This window comes from Phaseolus vulgaris, chromosome 7 (assembly GCF_000499845.2).
Source record: "Phaseolus vulgaris cultivar G19833 chromosome 7, P. vulgaris v2.0, whole genome shotgun sequence".
NCBI classification, from domain to species: Eukaryota; Viridiplantae; Streptophyta; class Magnoliopsida; order Fabales; family Fabaceae; genus Phaseolus; species Phaseolus vulgaris.
In genome coordinates, this window is record NC_023753.2 from 2,131,400 (window position 1) to 2,148,577 (window position 17,178).

Below are 17,178 nucleotides of genomic sequence, written 5' to 3' on the forward strand. Positions count from 1 at the left end.
GGATACCAGATAACTCTATTTTATTATTTTATTAAAGTGAACCTATGTTGTCATGTTTCCAAATACAGATTAATTGCTGCACCTAATTAACAAGCAGTTTCTCACCGAGAATTCCCTGTTATCAAACTACTCTACAATTTCTTCTAGTAATATAATAATCTATATTAAAACATAACAAATATATAATTAAAACAATAATATATTAAATTATAAAGTGAGAGTAATTTTTTAAAGGTGTAAACACATCATCACCTCACCCTGCTTTCAACCAAACAAAGAACTCATTGTGTTGAGAACAAGTACAACAGATTCCAAAACAGTTTTGAAAATGCCACAGCACCTAAGAAAAATGCGACCAGCAAAAAACTCGTTTTCCTTTATGCTGTCCCCCATCGCAACTCTATTGTTCTTTAATTCTTTGACACTATTTAATGCATAGCGTAGAGTATAAGCAAAGTCAGAGGCAAATTTTTAATTAAATAATAATAATATTATTATTATCATACAGTCAACTTGTTCTTTTTTTTTTTTTACATTCAACATTCTCATATAAAAACCATTTTGTACAAATTTTCCATCTTAAGTTGCTAATAGTTACAATTTAAAGACCCATAACAAAAAGAAATCTTACCATTCTCTTGAAGACTTCTATCTACAAAAAAGAGAATGGTATTTAAACACAGACCTCTGATCTCAAATCAGTCCTATATCATTATTTGGATACTAGACAATTGAGTATATTTACAAACAGACACAAGATAATACTTTATCTCTTCCTCTGAACTCAAAAGATCCAAAAATTACTTCTTCTTTCCGTGTTTATTGTATGAAGACTGGTTATGTTTATGTTTATGTTGAACTCAATCCTAATATTAAAACTGCGAGAGAGGACAGGATCTATGCCAGGGCAGGGATGCTGCAATTTCGTCTATCCCTATCAAGGCAATCGAATCCCTCAACTCTCACAACAGGATTGTTACCAAAATTAGCTCGAACACACCCTCCCTTCCTTGAAGAGGATGAGGGAGATGGTGGAAGACCTGATGCGGTCGGAACCACCACCCACGACTGCGGTGAGAGAGGAGAAAACGTCTCATCTCCAAATCGAGCATCTTGAATCAAAGGGTTAGTTGCTCTGCTAGGCGGCGACCCACAGAAAAATGGTGGCGAGGAGGCTGCCACTGGCCATGAGTGCTCTACATCAAAATCACTGTCCTGAAAAACCATCAACACACAAAATCAATTAAATCTGAACGCAACCTTCATATCAAAACAACAAATTAACCTAAACCACATGGCTCAAAACAAAAGAGAAAAACCAAATAAAAAACATTAAAGAACAATACCTACCTTGTTGAGTATGTTGTCCAGAGGATTCGAACCAGAGGAGGTTGAATCACACGGCTCGACCTGGCAGCTGCAGAGAAACAAAGTATGCAAAGTTTAGCAATAATAATTGTAATAATATTTTGAAATAGAACAAGGAGAAGAAAGGATAGCGCCTATACCTGAGATGCCATCGGAAGTTTCTAACAGGGTGATCGTTGACGGGAAAGTTGAAGAGGCCGCAGAGGCCGACGCGGCGGGGCTTGGGACAAACCACGCTAATCTCATCGTGTGATGGAACGACCACGTTTTGGATGGCAAACTGCTTCATCTTCCTGCTAGGATTTCAATCTATGTATTTAATTACAACTAAAACCTGCTCCACACCAACACAAGTAGCAAAGGAGAGAATAATTAGAAGAGGTCATTAAAAGAAAATTCAAAAACAAAAAGCAATAAACAAATCAAGCGTGTCAAACCAAATTTGGTAATAATATATTAAACGCAAAAGCACATGTAACTATTTGAACAGCTGAAGGTTCAGATCTAGTAAAATTGAAAAACCTAAAGACAAAAACAACTCATAATCACGCGTGGAGTTTCTTTCTGAAATCTCAATCACCTAGCTCCTACCATAGCTACACACCTCACCTACAGATCTAACTAAAACAACAGAATTATTTGCGTGATTTATTTATGCAAATAAAAAATGGTTACATGAATTGAGACAACATAGATCGAGTGAGATCTGGAAAAGGAAATTGCTGGTTTATGATTATTAAAATTAAACTTGAATTTGGCACAGACAAGGATTATAGATCGAGAAGAGTGGTGATAGTAGAAGCAGTACCTGTGAGGTGAGGTGAGGTTTGATTAACTAACTGTACAGAGGCTGTGAAGAAAAGAAAAGGATTTGAATTGAAAGAGGAAGATTGAGAGAGAAGGGACAGAGAAAAGTGAGGGGAGAGGGATGGAGAAGATTGAACTATGGCTTGCAACCACACTTCCTTTATATTTATCTTATATTTATAATTTATAATTTATTTTAAGGGGAGATTTTTATTTTAATATGTATGGTTAATTCATGCGGACGGTGCCTCCCGCGATAAATCACATCGATTTTGGCACCCATGAATCATGAATACTTTGTCTTCTTAAAATATTAACTATCATACTATGATGTGAAAAATATCTTAAATATCAACCCATCCCTTGGGAATGAGAATGAGTCTTGTATGGTGGAGCATTGCGCAACGCACTACGTTTAACCTCCTCCCTACACGTGGCACCCTCTCCCCCTTTTACAACCCAAGGTCGGCAAACTCATACTTTACTATTCTTTTTCCTTTGATCCTTTTCTTACCACCCTGTTAAGACTCCATCATTCAAATCCTTTATATCATCATACCATACTATTCAAAATAATTAAACCCTTTCTCTAACAATGTTTTTCAAACTTATTTCTCCTTTCTCTTTTCTTTCTTCAAACTACTTATTTTTTTCTCTTTAAATTCTTTTATCATTTTTCTTTTTAACTTTTCTCACTCCTATTTTAAAATTTGTGGTGTGTTTTTATGCGTATTTTTTTATTTTTTTTTATTTGATGTTTATGATTATTAGGTGTTTGACTTATTTATGTTTGTTGATAAAGATGAGTTTAGTTGTGGGAATATTTTTTTTTTTAGAATGTGATTCTCTTAAAATGTTAATTTATTTGTATTATATTGCGTTTATGTCTCCTATCTTGTCTATGTCAATATAGTTGATGTGTTGTAATGTCGGTTGAATTTTCAGGTATTTAAGTGTTAAAAAGTTTGATCTATGTATAAGAGATACGATACTCTTAAAATATCTCATTTTATTTTTTTATAAAATTCCTATAACCATTTTTTATACTTATTCAAATGATTTATTCTAATTAATTTTATGTTACCTATCTCACAACCACATCACATCTATCTTTCCTTTATGTAATAATGTATCTATTTCATTCTATAAGATCAGATATCATATAGATTTGTTTTAACATTTTTATTAGTCGTATCTCTCTTATATTGCTTATAATATTAATTATATGTAATATAACCAATAACATGTACTATAGCCTAGAATGGTGATTCAGTAACCATTTTTTTTATAAATGTTAGTATACATATTCTACTTTCGGAAATATAGTTTCTAACCTTTTATATTATTACTAGTGAAAACTTAGTAAATACTATAAAATATTTAGTGTGGCATGTTTAATAAGAAGATCATAAACAACCAATTGTTGTTGTAAATTTCACCAAGTTTTAGTTGGTAAGAAAAAACAATGAGTTTAAAATAACATGTTGACATTTTTAATTGACTTTCCTTTTTAAGTGTATATTAATCTCATGCAATTACTTATTTGATTTTTAAAAAAATAAGTATATCAAGTGAGAAAGTTGGAGTTTTACCACGATATTAATTTAATTGCATGGTCTTTATCCCAAATTTAAACACCCATCTCACTTAATTTTTTTATATCTGTTTTTCAAAAACCAAAGACAAATTCTTGCAGCAATGAAATCCATTTTTTTTAAAAATATGAAATATTTTGACATATTTTTCTATATACGAAATTGAGATCAAATATCTAATGTTCGAAAGAGAAGATATTTCCTAATCATGTTCCAGCATGTTAATCTCATTTGATATATCTTTGCATTAATTTCGATCTTTAAGTTCGGTGTTAATTTTAATAAAATAAATATTACATTTTCATTTGGTATATATTGATTTGTTATATACTGTTTTCATTTATTTAATAGGGCTATTAAAACTAAACAAAACGAGATATAATGTTTCACCATGTGAATCTCCCGATTATTTTGACTTGAGTAACAATTTTGTTTTTACTAAAAATCTATTCATTATGTTTTCGATTTGTATAGGGCAATTTTTAATTATTCCATAGGTCTGTTATTAACAAATTTATATACACTTAAGATGATTTTCACTTAAAAAATTCCTCAGATAAAGTTGTCATATAAATCGTTTTTTTTTTTGTTTTAAAAAATTGAACGAAGTAATAGCTTTATTAAATGTTCTTTGCATTCTTCTGACCTTCTCAATTTTTAAAATTTGTGGACTTCCAATATTTATTTTTTCACTATATTTTTAGTGAGTGTAATAATATATAACTGTACTTGCTTTATTACACATCAATTAAAAAAATTAGACACCAATGAACTACCGTTGAATTATTATTGTTTTTAAATATTTATTTACGATAGTTCAATCTGGATCTTATTCTAATAATAATAATAGAAATGTGTTGAAAGATGGGGAGGGCTTGTTTGTACAAAAGAAACCCTAAAAGTCAAAGAACAGAAAGAATGTTAGAGACGGGCAGATGATGAGAAAACAGTGAGAAATTGAAAAAGGAAAGAGATATTGAAATAAGTTGAAGATGACAACAGTGCTGGAAAGAATTCGAATAAAGATAATCAGATATTGTGACGCAGTGACTTTTTGGCCATTCGAATTTTGACCCTCAAACTGACCCAACACATATGCCATCTACATAAAATACAAATAATTTTTTTTTATCAGCCCATAAAATACAAATAATAGTTAACGGATGAATGTATTTGTTGCAATTTGATTAGGATTTGTCAGCAAATTCATTCCTTATATAGCAGTTTTTTAGCAAATGACATGTTACTACAACAAATATAGAAAAAAACTTCCAAATATTATGTTTTAAACAAGAGTATATCAGACTTTCGATCCAAAACATTGAATGAATGTGGTTAAGAATAAATATATTTTTTATGGGTGTGTATTAAATTTTTTTTTTAAGTATTATCTGGTATATATATTGTGAGGTCATGAGATGATCACTGAGGGGCTGTGAAGTCATGGGACGATCACTTAGGGTCTGTGAGGTCATGGACTAATCCAATTAATATATTATAACAGTCCAATCCGAGAAATTAATGACGATACCCGCAAAATCTTCATAAAGAATAGAGTGCGAAATTGGTAGAAGTGGGTGTTACGAGAATTTATGAAGGAATTAAGTCATGAAAGAGAACCGTTACAAAGAATGGCAGTGGAGAAGTTTTCTGTGAGAAAGAAAGGAGGCCGAACAGGAAAAGGAACCAGAAAATTGAAAACCACTGTTTCCTAATACATTTGATGCTCTAGCTAAGGGTCATCTGTCTTGGCTAGAACATATATATACCAAAATTCCAACTTCTCTGATTATGATTTTGTCTTAGTTTAGTAATTAATTGGATCTGCAAATTGAAAAACGTCTCATAAATTACCAACTATCGAATCAAGCCCATAAAGAAAATCCATAAATTGTCAATTATCGAACCATACCCATAATCTTACCTATTCTTAAAAAAAAAAAAAAAAGACATATTGACGAAGAAATGAAAGACATATCTTTTCTTGCATCTAACCCCAAAGTAGTGCAATCATATTCTATTAGCTGTATGCAAATTACCTATCGGTAAAGTTTACTTCATATGATTCTTTTACCAAAAATTTAAAACAAAAATGGCCTTGATATGATTTACTTTCTGTCATCAACATATTATTTATTAATTGCATAAAAAGCATATTATTTATTAATTATATAAAAAGCATGTGAGGGGGTGGCCAAGTTAGGCTTACGATTTGGTGAAAAGGACAGTTTTTGGTTTGAAAGGATTGGCACGCGTTGGTCCCAAAATCAAGTTGGTGTTCACACAACACAGCTTTTGGCAGTGGCTTTTAAGAGGAATAGATCCAAAATCAACACTAATGGGGAAGCATTATAAACGATGCCCATGCTTAGCATTACAGAATCATTTTGTTGACGTAAGTAAGCTCGTAAAAAAAAACTAGTGGGTGTCTTAGCGTCGACAATAATACTTTATTTTCACGTGCTTCATATCCACTGGACATAGGGTAAGCCAGCAATGATTTGACATCAAATTGCTAAATTTTGTTGACCATTTTCTTACAATTTCAATTATGAAAGAAAATAAAATCCTGGGTCTTCCACAATAATAGGATTACGTTGTTTGTTTAACAAGCAAAATCAATGAAAGTTGTAAAACAACCACGAAAAAAAAATAGGAAAAATGGTTTTAAGAAAAAAGACGTAGTCTTTTGTCTGTTTGAGATAAAAGGGTAGGGGAGAAAGGATATAAGAGGAACACATGTGAATTTGGAAGAGGTTATTAACGATAATTTGATGAAAGGAAAAAGGTAAGGTGATATTGAAAGTTTGACTTATTTATTATAAGTCCATGAATTTTGTAGCATAAATAATATAATACCTTTTATTTGAAATGTCACATATAAACTAAGACTTGTATACAACTAACTTTGTAGGTCATCTTAAACATTAAAAATTCTTATTTCTCTTTTCTTTTTCATTAAACATATAATTATTAAAACTTTCCACTCTATTGTTTTCTCCTCCTCCATTCCCTTAGTTTTTTTTTTTCACACCATCCAAACAAAACAAAGCATTAGTTGTTCTCAACTTGTAAGACTTTGTTTGGAAAATGCCACAAGCGAAAGAAAAAGGAAAGTGGAAAAAGGGTGGTGTGAGGAAGTCGAAGGTTGAAGGATGTAGGTCATCTAGTTTTGGGAGGCATTTTGTTCTGTGATGCAATGATCAAACGAAGTAGTTGCTTCGTGACGTATTGGGTTGGATATAACTGGATAGGGAAACATTGGCAGAACCAATAACTTTCATTATCCACCATAAATAGTAAACTAGAAAAATATCTTTACCAATTACAACTACTATGGTCACCCCACAATGAAACTAAACACGCAGGAGTTTCCCACGAAAAATGGCAAAGCAAAATTTACATTTTCTTACGCTTTCCTTTTTTAAAAACATTTTCCGGTGATGGCTGAAGAAAATGTTACAAGGTATACAACACTAATCATCGATTGGAACCAGAACTAGAACACATTTAAATGCAGAAAGAAGAATGGATTGATGCCTTATGTAACAAAACAGCTTGATGAGCCGAGAGAAATCTGAAGAACGACAAATATGTGAGGTGGTTCCTAAAGAAATCAATCTGCAACTCTCTTGAAGATTTCTAAAATGTGAGGACACAGAACTGGTCAAGTTCAAGCGGGGGCTGCCTCGGTGGCTGCTGCAGCTGCAGCTGCAGCGCGCTTCTTGGCAAAGTATTCGTCAGCGCGAGCAAGGTTTTTGGCAACTGATGGCTTAACCCATTTCTTGCGGCCAGGAAGCAAGGTGAGAGAACATCCAGCACCCTCAAGTTTCTCCTTTGCTGCTGTGGAAAAGGCACGGGCTTTTAGCGTCAATTTCTTGCTCAGCTCTCCTTCAGCCAAAATCTGAAACCAGAAGGCACAATAAATTTAGTTTTGATCCATCAAGACCAAATTTGAGGACCTTCGGAGTTCGGATGATGCATTGCATGGGTAAATAGAATTAAAAGGCTAGCTTAAACATGCTATATTATCTAGTTTAAAGTTGTATATAACCCAATTTTTTGCAAAGATTTTCCTGCGTGTCTAGGAAACCAGAAATGCTTTTATACAGAATGAATACAGTAAAATTTAATCAACAGATGCATGATGATCAGAGTACACAACATTGGCCAGGGCGAACTAAAGTTTCAACCACCAAATTAAGTAAATATCCTCTCAGAAATTCTAGAATCATTTCAACCAGCATACTTCCATTTGAAAAGCTTATTGAAATCATTGTCAGTGTAGAGTGCAGTTTATTTACCCGAACATTAATTTTCTTTTGGTAGAAAAATTATCATTTAAAGATTCTGCTACACTGTGATGGGAATCCCACAAAGAGTATTTTCAACAGAATAATGAGTCCAGCATTTGGCATCTGGAATAAAGATATGGAAAAGACTATCACCTTTTATTGTACGAAAAACAAAGGAATAGCATAAAGATATGAAAGAAGGACATAAATCAATGACTTTGAATATTTTCCTCCTGAGCTGTAGGCTGCAAAGTAATTATTGCTTGAAAAATCACCATAGAGTATGTTTTTAAGGGGAGTACTGACAGTCTGAAAAGTAAGCCAACTGACCATAACCCAATTTATCCATGTGGATGAAAGCAATGGTCTGATTCACAATCCGAATAGATACAAGTATACGAAAGTTTTGGTGTTTGGAACAAAATTTATAGCCTCAAACCACTGACACATCCACCTAAATATCATATCACACATACCAAAAGTGCAGATAAACTAAAATAACAAACTAGGATGAAAGGACAAAAAAATTAACAGAAAGTAAGTTCATTCACAGCAGACCAGGGGACTCTAAAGAATTGACCTTTGTGATAGTTGTTGTTACTGCTAGAAAACTAGCATCCTCATTTATATTTAAAATTTAATCATTCATACATAATACCTCTACACATCCAGAAAATGATCATGAAGAAGTATGATTAAAGACAACAGCTAAGGAAGAAATTTAGATGTCCTTAAATCAACAAGTAATCTGTACCTTCAAAGGAAGTCTCCTTTCTCTTCCTGATGGGTTAATCACACCTTTCTCCTTCAGTGACTCAAGAGACACCTCTTCCCCTTCCTTAAATTTAGCACCTTCTATGTCTCTCAGATTTACATGGACATATTTGGGCAATCCCTTATGCATACCTTAATATAGGACAAATGAAAAGAAAAAAAAAAGTGCATAAAAAAAAGTTCCGAAAGAGATAAAAGCACAGTCATTGACTAAACAAGTTAAGAGAGGAAATAGAAAAAAGAAGAAATATGAAAGAGTGCAAAACCACACAACCTCTACTATTTGCTGGTTAACGTTATTGGAAACTACATATAAAATCATATTTGAAATACATTAAATCAGTGAGACGAACACAGTACTGTGACTTATAATAAATTTCAGCTAATAGTGTGTTCGAAAGAGCATGTTGCAAACATTTTTCAATGTACAACATCTGAGATGAAAGGGGACATGATTAGTAAAGATGTCTGACATAACAACATCCCAAATGCAACGATTCCCTTCCTACAAGAATCACCATTTCCGGACTCTTGTGTCCTCCGAATGCTTCTTCAAATATTAGAGAAATTCATCGTGTGAAGTCCCACAATATATATATATATATATATATATATATATATATATATATATCCCGTCTCTAGGGTTGATAACAGCTTGATGACTTACCAAATACAATGTAGCAAACTATATGTAACCAAACTGCTGCCTACTAATAAAACAGTTTACACTTCAACTTTTGATTTCAATTTTAAAAGTCACTCAATGAAAAAAATGAAAAAAATGAAAAAAGGGCAACAAGACATGGATCATGAAGGTATCCCAAAGGAATTAAAGTAAAATGACATGTAACAATACCAGAACTAGAGCACAACATACCACAATACACACAGGTAAAAGTAAACTAAGGTATAATTTCAGTCACAATTTTCTTATCTGCTTCAAGGGATTGCAACACTCATCTAACTTGCAGTTTTAAAAGTAATGTTTTTCATTTTGCTACTGATAATGAAAGAATCGCCAATTAATTGGGGGCATTACCTCCTGCAATTCCTCTGAGTTTGGGGAGTCGTCGATAAAGGGGCATCTGACCACCTTCGAAACCCTTCATAACTCCAGGCCCCGATCGAGATTTCTGACCCCTCATCCCAAAACCACAACTTGCGCCTTGCCCTGCCGATATTCCTCTACCCTTTCTCTTTGCCTTCTTCCTGGAACCCGGTTGGGGCCCCAAATTGTCCAGCCGAAACCGAACGCCCACCATGGGCGCTGCCACCGGGGCAGAGGTAGACTTATAAGCCGCGGAAACGACTGGTCTTGGTCGCTGAATCTTCAGACATGGTTTGGCAACTAAGGTTTTCACTGTTCCCTGCAATGCCCAAATGGTTGAAAAGAAATAGAGACGAAGAAGATTCGTATTTGTGTAGAGGAAGATGAAAAACCTTGAAAGGAGCAGACAGCGGCGGTAACCAGGAAAGTGGAATGAGAGAAGCAGTGGCCATTCCTGTGGATGATAGACTCAGAGAGATGACACGATAACTCCAGGAACAAACTTCAAATAACGGATAGGATAACTTCTTCCATTCTTCTTTTTTTATTAGGAAAAAATCAACTTGTTTATTTCTGTAACACTACTGTACTGTGATTATTCAACAAAATTCATAAATAATTTGCATGAATATTAGTAATAAAACAAAACTAAATTCACTCCCAAAATGGAGTCAATTGCATAAAACTTTGTAACTTTTTAATATTCTTCTTAAAATAAAAAGCTATTATAATAATGATATAATAAAAGTCAGACATTAATTAAAATTATGATATTATAAAAAAAATATCACTAGATTAAATAAAAATATTTATCATTTGCTTATATTTAAAAAATAAAAATGCATTTTTTCTTATATATTATAACAAATATTTCTTCTTAGAGTTTCACTATCTATAATTAATTCTACATAGATTATTTTATTGCAATTGTTCTCCTATAGTACATCATCATCACAATTAATAAACATATAAAAATAAAGATAACAGGGTAAATTTAGAGTTGAAAAACATTATAAAATATATTTTATTCAAACATTACTAAATGTATCAAATTCAATCTTATTCATTCAAATGATCAATAGAATCAAATGTGTTTAAAAATAAAATGAAATATATACAACTCACATATTACAAAACACTTAACTTTATTTCAGAAAGATACATGTTCTAAAATTATTTAGAGATTTGCATTTATCATACTACATTCATTATGCTATATATTCAACACAATTACACAAAATAGTAACTTAGTCTTTTCATATGACATGTGAGACTAATTATCTTTCAAATTGCATACTTAATCGTATGGACCTCTATCGACTCTCATCACCTACTCATTTTTATATATGTGATTTCGATATATCAATATAGTTAAGATATCTCATTTTAGATGAATATTAAATTCAATACATATCTTATACATCTCAACATAATATTTAATTTCCTGATAATAGACATGTCTACATATTTCATCATATTACCAAATGCTCATAAATTTATAACTCAAATCACATATCAATACACACAAATTTTATATATTTTACTCTATAGAGTAATTCATCACACATTATACCAATTAATATTATAAACTTTAATATGAAAAACATATTTAACACAAAAATCAAAATACAAAATTATAGAATTTCATAAATAAGTATTTTCGGCCAACGAACATTCGATTCGATCAACAAGCATTTAGTTTGCTTAATGACCAGAGCTCTTAAGTTATTATAAAAAAGAATTTCGTCCAACAAAAGTCTAACTCGACGACAAATTTCATGGGAGCTTTTATTTTTATAGCTCACCAATGAGAGTTTGGCCCATCCAACAATCAACTCCCTAAGAGGTTTTATTTAACAACTTGCTCACCAACCAAAACTCTAAGATTTTTCATAAAGTCAATTTCGCTAAGCGAGCAAATATGCATAGTTAAAAAAATACATAATTCACGCATAGGTCCAAATTGGTTCAAGATGAATTTTCTCTTAATTTTTCTTCATAACATTAAATATTTCATCTCAAACTAACTACAATGTACCTATTTGTCTCAAATGTAGTATTCAAACAACTAAACTAACACGTACACGCACACTCATTGCAAAACATTCAAAATAAACTAAAATTTTCATTTCAAATCAATTAATACCTTAATTCAAAGTGAAGTAATTTAAATCAGATATCAACTTACCACGTAAACTTAATGTATTTAAATCATAAACTAATACACCAATTACTACAAGAATTTAAAAAGTAATTTGACCATATCACCTTCACATATAAGTCATCTAACCTAGAAAACTAATTAAAATTTAACTAACTAGCTTCCGTTACGTGTTAGTTGCTAGACATAAGACCAAAAACTCATACTTCAATATTCTCATAAGCAAGCTAAAGATGTAACATACTTAATAATCACAATATGAACATACTCTTACCATCTAGACTAATAGACATTTGTCTTACATCTATAAACCCCACATTCATCCAAGTTTTCTCTAAACATGTAAAAACTTCTCAAATCTGGATAAAAAAAACTTACTCTACTAATTATGATAAGATAGTTTTACTTTATTCTTCTCCAATAATATTATGACACTTTGATCTTTAAGAGGATGAATGATTGATTAAATTTTCAGAGAGAAGTCAGAAAAAAATCGTAATAAATGAGTTTTTAAGGTGGAAAATATGATGCCGCTTCTACCCAGCACTTTTTTGTCATCTTGTGGTTCGGTCCTCAAACTCTTTTGAATTTATCTGTCAATTTTCCAATGGCCGTTTCTTCCTGCACCTCCATACCTTATTCTCTTACCTCCATAGATTTTTATATTTCCAAAAATGCTCCTCGGTAATATTTTGGATTACATAATCCAGAAGTCATTTTTCAAATTTGTAATTAGCTTCCGGATTATATAATCTGGAAGTCTTTTTTCAGATGCATGATTACTTTCCAGATTACATAATCTGGAAGTCTTTTTTAACTTTCACATTATGTAATCCGGAAGTCTTTTTTCAAATGCATTTCCGGATTACATAATCCAGAAACTATTTTATGGGGGTTGCACAAGAAGGATAAAAATGTATTTTCATGTTGTGTATGGAGGTGTCAGAAGAAGATACGGAGGTGCAGGAAGAAACAGTCTTTTCCAATTGAACAATTTGGTCCCATATTTTTCACTAGTGGATCTTGATTCTGTTTCTAAGCTAAGCCACATGTCCAACTCTTGAATTCTTCAGGCCTGAAGTTCTTGGGCTTTTATAATTTGATAAGTGCGGGCTTCTTCTTCTTATTATTACAGTGACTTAATTCCAGCACTGTCTACACCATAGAAAAACGCGTCCAGCTTCAAGACTTGGGCAAAGAAGTAGTTAATAAACACTGACACAAGACATTTATTAAACACTGACACGTGTAAAACAATTTTCAAAAATGACAAGATTTACATGCAAAAGTTATTTTCATACATTACATCACAAACTGAATTTTACATGCAAAATTTATTTCGATACATTACATCAGTAACTTTAATAACTCAAATGTGTTACATAATTTTGAATAAAAAAGAGTCAAAGCATCTTGTACAAACACATCAAATACATTCGTTGGCTTTTCCTTTTGATTTTTGTTTTGTTTCAAACCATCTCATATTTTTCTTATCTATACCCCTCTTAATTTTAATTGTTTTTATCATAATGTTTTTAACATCACAACATCAAATATAAGTTACGTTTCATTCTTATTGAAATATTATATTAACTTGAGATAATGTTAATCTACAAGTATATATAAATTAAGTACCAATAAAAGAATATATAAATAAAAGAATATATAAATGAAGTAATTCATATTTTTTAATAAAAAAAATTGATTTTGTAAAGATGAGTTAAACTTAAATTTATTTTTTTATATAATATTAGCGTATATCTTATTGAGATTTGATGAATATTATCTTAAAAAAATGTAGACTTATACACAATATATAAATTAGACCATCCTCACCTTACAAGCATGCAATCACAAGGTTTCTCATTGATTTTTTTAAGTTCTTGAATATTAAATAATGTACAATTTTAAGAAAGAAATAAATGTAAACAAGCAGAAAACAACTATAAATGAATTGACAAAAAGGAAGGCCACTGATATAGGTTAAAGAAAACAAATGTCTATTTCATTAGAAAATAAAATACTTCTAATACCTTCAATGAGCAACTTCAATGAGCAACTTTTCTGGTTCTACTGATTTGAGTGTTTTATGTGTATGTTGTGGTTTTTAATATAAGGTTGGAATATCCTTAAAGTGTCCCGTTTAATTTAATTTATTTTATTTTTTGAAAAAAAAAATAATTTAATATCTTCTATTTTTTTAGCATATGTGTTAAGACAAACTTCAAAAGGAGTTCAAATCATAAAATAATAAAACCCAACATTCTGTTCACCATGGGATGTAATGAAACATTTTCACCACTTCTATCTCCTTGAGCTAAATGATAGACAAAGTAATATGTGGAAGGGAGTTTGGATAACATTAGTATGGATGATTTGGAATCATAAGAACAAGATTATTTTTAGACATTAAATTTTTGTTGTTATAAGATTGACAAGGTTATATCATCATGTTTTCTAAAACTGTTTGTAGGTGATTGATATCATATAGATAAGTCGGATACGTGTTATAATATATTTATCTTTTATTTAAAAATATTAAAGTCAAGGTGACATGGATTGTATAAGAGTGGTCTGGTCTGTTTTATATTTTGTAGTTGTAGTACTATAAAAAAAATTCCATGTGAAAATATATCTTAGGAAGTGAAATTTTAAGATTAATATAAAATTAGTTTATAAAATAGTATATTTTAAGAAATAGACTTTTAAGTTTAGTTAAACTTTATAAAATTGATATAAGATGAGATTTGTACGATTTTATATATTATGAATCTCTTTATTTTGACATTTAGTTAGTTGGCGTAGATCATACTGTTAGCAAAGATCTTGTTTAGATTTTAGATTTTGTGTCCTGTTTTGAAGGTGTGTTTTTCTGGTGGGTTGATGTAACTGGAGATTCTATATCGTTTTGGTATGTGATTTTTGGGTAATGTGGTGTAAAGTTTGTTGGATCCTTAGCTAATTGGAAGCAAAGAAACTTGTTTTGATTTTTTGTATAAGGGTTGAAACACCTCTAAAGTATGTTATTTTATTTTATTTATTTTTTATTGTTAAAAAAATGAAGATTTTATTTTATTTATTTTTTATTGTTAAAAAAATGAATATTTTATTTTTAATTGAAGTGAAATTTGCAAAACATGTAATCAGCCACATAACATTTAATTACATTTGTTTCTGCTACAAGGAAAATAGTAGGGACATGAAGAGAAAAATCTTGGAAAAGACATAGATAAAACCAGCGAGATGCAGGTAGTGTCTGTAATAAACTACCATACTTAAGTGAGAGCTCTTATTAGGCATTGAAGACGTAAATAAGAGTCTATATCATAATGGGGGCATGTAGGATGGGAAGAAGGGTAACACTAACAGCTCTTGGTGTTGGTTAGTGTGCCCTTGGGGCTTGTGCCTGATTATGCTATGTGTAGCTTACTTAGAGCATACCACTTAAGGGTACTTTCCGGAGTTGGTCATAGTACTAATTTGAGTGTGTAAAGATTTAAGTGGTGCACTGTGTAGGCAGCCAAATCAATGCAGAGCTAGGTAGCCAAAATAGAGGCTCCAGATTAGTTTGGTGTACAAGTAGCAAGGAAACAAAAGATGCCCTCACACCAACCAATCTTTATCAAATACATAAGCTTCTTGTTAGTTTGGTGTACAATGTTGAGTCCACTTTAGTTTTTTGTCTGCAAAATTGAGGCCACTTTAGTTATTTGTAGTTGGTATGCAACTTTATAGAGAGAGAAAAAAATAACAAGAGCAAGAGGCTAGAAATTAGAATAGAAGAAAAATATTATTTAATGATAAGGTTTGTTCCTGATTGGGAATGAAGGTAAGCTAGAATGAAGAAGAAGTAAGGGCATATGGTAGCATTCTGGTGAAAGTAATAGGAGAAAGAACCGGGAGTGAATCCAAAAGCATAAAGACACAATGCATGAGGTCTACTTTTTCTAAGAACAAAAAAGGGTGTATATGCAAATGGAAACTGCAAGCTGAAAAATCAAAGTAACTAAACAGCTATTCAATCACAGAAAGTTTGAAGCAGCTGAGCCATGATCTCATTGTGGCAAGCACAGTACGTAGTGCAGAGCTATCTGAGAAGAGTGAACAATAACTAGAGGCATCCATTTTTGGGGTCTGCATATATAAGACCAATCACCCTACCATCAATAATTTGGCACTGATTCAATTAGGTGAACCTGTGTGTTATTGATGGAAATTCAATGCTAATAGGGATGCAGACAATTCTCTGATTCGTCTTCTCACCACCACCACTACGTACCAAGACAGTGATGTAACCTTCACTGGTTCCATCTACCAACTAATTCTTTGCAAGTTATCAGTAATTTTCCTCGCAAAATCTCTCTTTCTTTACTTCTTCCTCAAAACTTCCAATTCCTTTTTGTTTTTTTTTCCTTTTATGTGTCTCAAACCAGTCACAGGGTTCAACTAAATTTGCATGATGCATTTAGGTATTTTAACATTTCTACCATGACAATCCTTTGTCTACCCTTGCAACTTGAGAAATTATCATGAAACAAAAATCATCTAAAAAAGTGGCTAGAACTAGAAGTAGCAAATCATGGATGTGTCAAAAAGTATCAAATTTGCACTAACACACTTCCCATATACACCAAAACAAAACTAAATTTCCTGTCAATAAGCTAATTATAAGAAAACTAAAATAATTAACAAGATAAAGAAGGGGATTTTAAAGAGTTTATGATAAGATAGTAAGATTGTAGATGTGCCCTAGAGCGTGGCTGATTAATAATCGAACAAGAAAATCAATAGATAGAAACTAATTTTTAGATAAAAAATAATTAGTTGCAATAGTAACTAAATTAGAGACCATTTTAGAAACTAAATAAAAAATTGGTTTATAAATTAGTTTCTATTATTGTTAAATAATTTTTAAATTGGTATCTAATTAGCAACCAAGGTTTTAGAGACTAAATTTAGAAACTAAATAATTGGTAGTTAAAACCTTGATTGCTAATTAGATACCAATTTAGAAATTATTTAATAATAATAGATACTAATTTAGAAACAATTTTTTTATTTAGTTTCTAAAATGGTCTCTAATTTAGTTACTATTGCAACTAATTGTTTTAGTCTCTAAAAATTGATTTC

The 17,178-nt window shown here is 31.4% G+C and overlaps 2 protein-coding genes across 2 annotated transcripts; both read right to left on the reverse strand.

Annotated features, from left to right (window-relative positions):
- Positions 1-468: 468 nt before the first annotated feature.
- On the reverse strand, positions 469-2,494 carry LOC137828834 (uncharacterized). The gene is made up of 4 exons (XM_068635566.1): positions 2,177-2,494; positions 1,509-1,702; positions 1,351-1,417; positions 469-1,215 (listed from the first exon to the last, which is right to left on the reverse strand). Exons 2-4 carry the CDS (start codon positions 1,655-1,657, stop codon positions 898-900), a joined length of 534 nt encoding a protein of 177 aa, XP_068491667.1. The 5' UTR covers positions 1,658-1,702; positions 2,177-2,494; the 3' UTR covers positions 469-897.
- A 4,791-nt stretch (positions 2,495-7,285) lies between these two features.
- LOC137828835 (large ribosomal subunit protein uL15c) lies at positions 7,286-10,463 on the reverse strand. Its single transcript, XM_068635568.1, has 4 exons — positions 10,280-10,463; positions 9,879-10,206; positions 8,820-8,971; positions 7,286-7,674 (listed from the first exon to the last, which is right to left on the reverse strand). Exons 1-4 carry the CDS (start codon positions 10,337-10,339, stop codon positions 7,444-7,446), a joined length of 771 nt encoding a protein of 256 aa, XP_068491669.1. The 5' UTR covers positions 10,340-10,463; the 3' UTR covers positions 7,286-7,443.
- Positions 10,464-17,178: the final 6,715 nt, after the last annotated feature.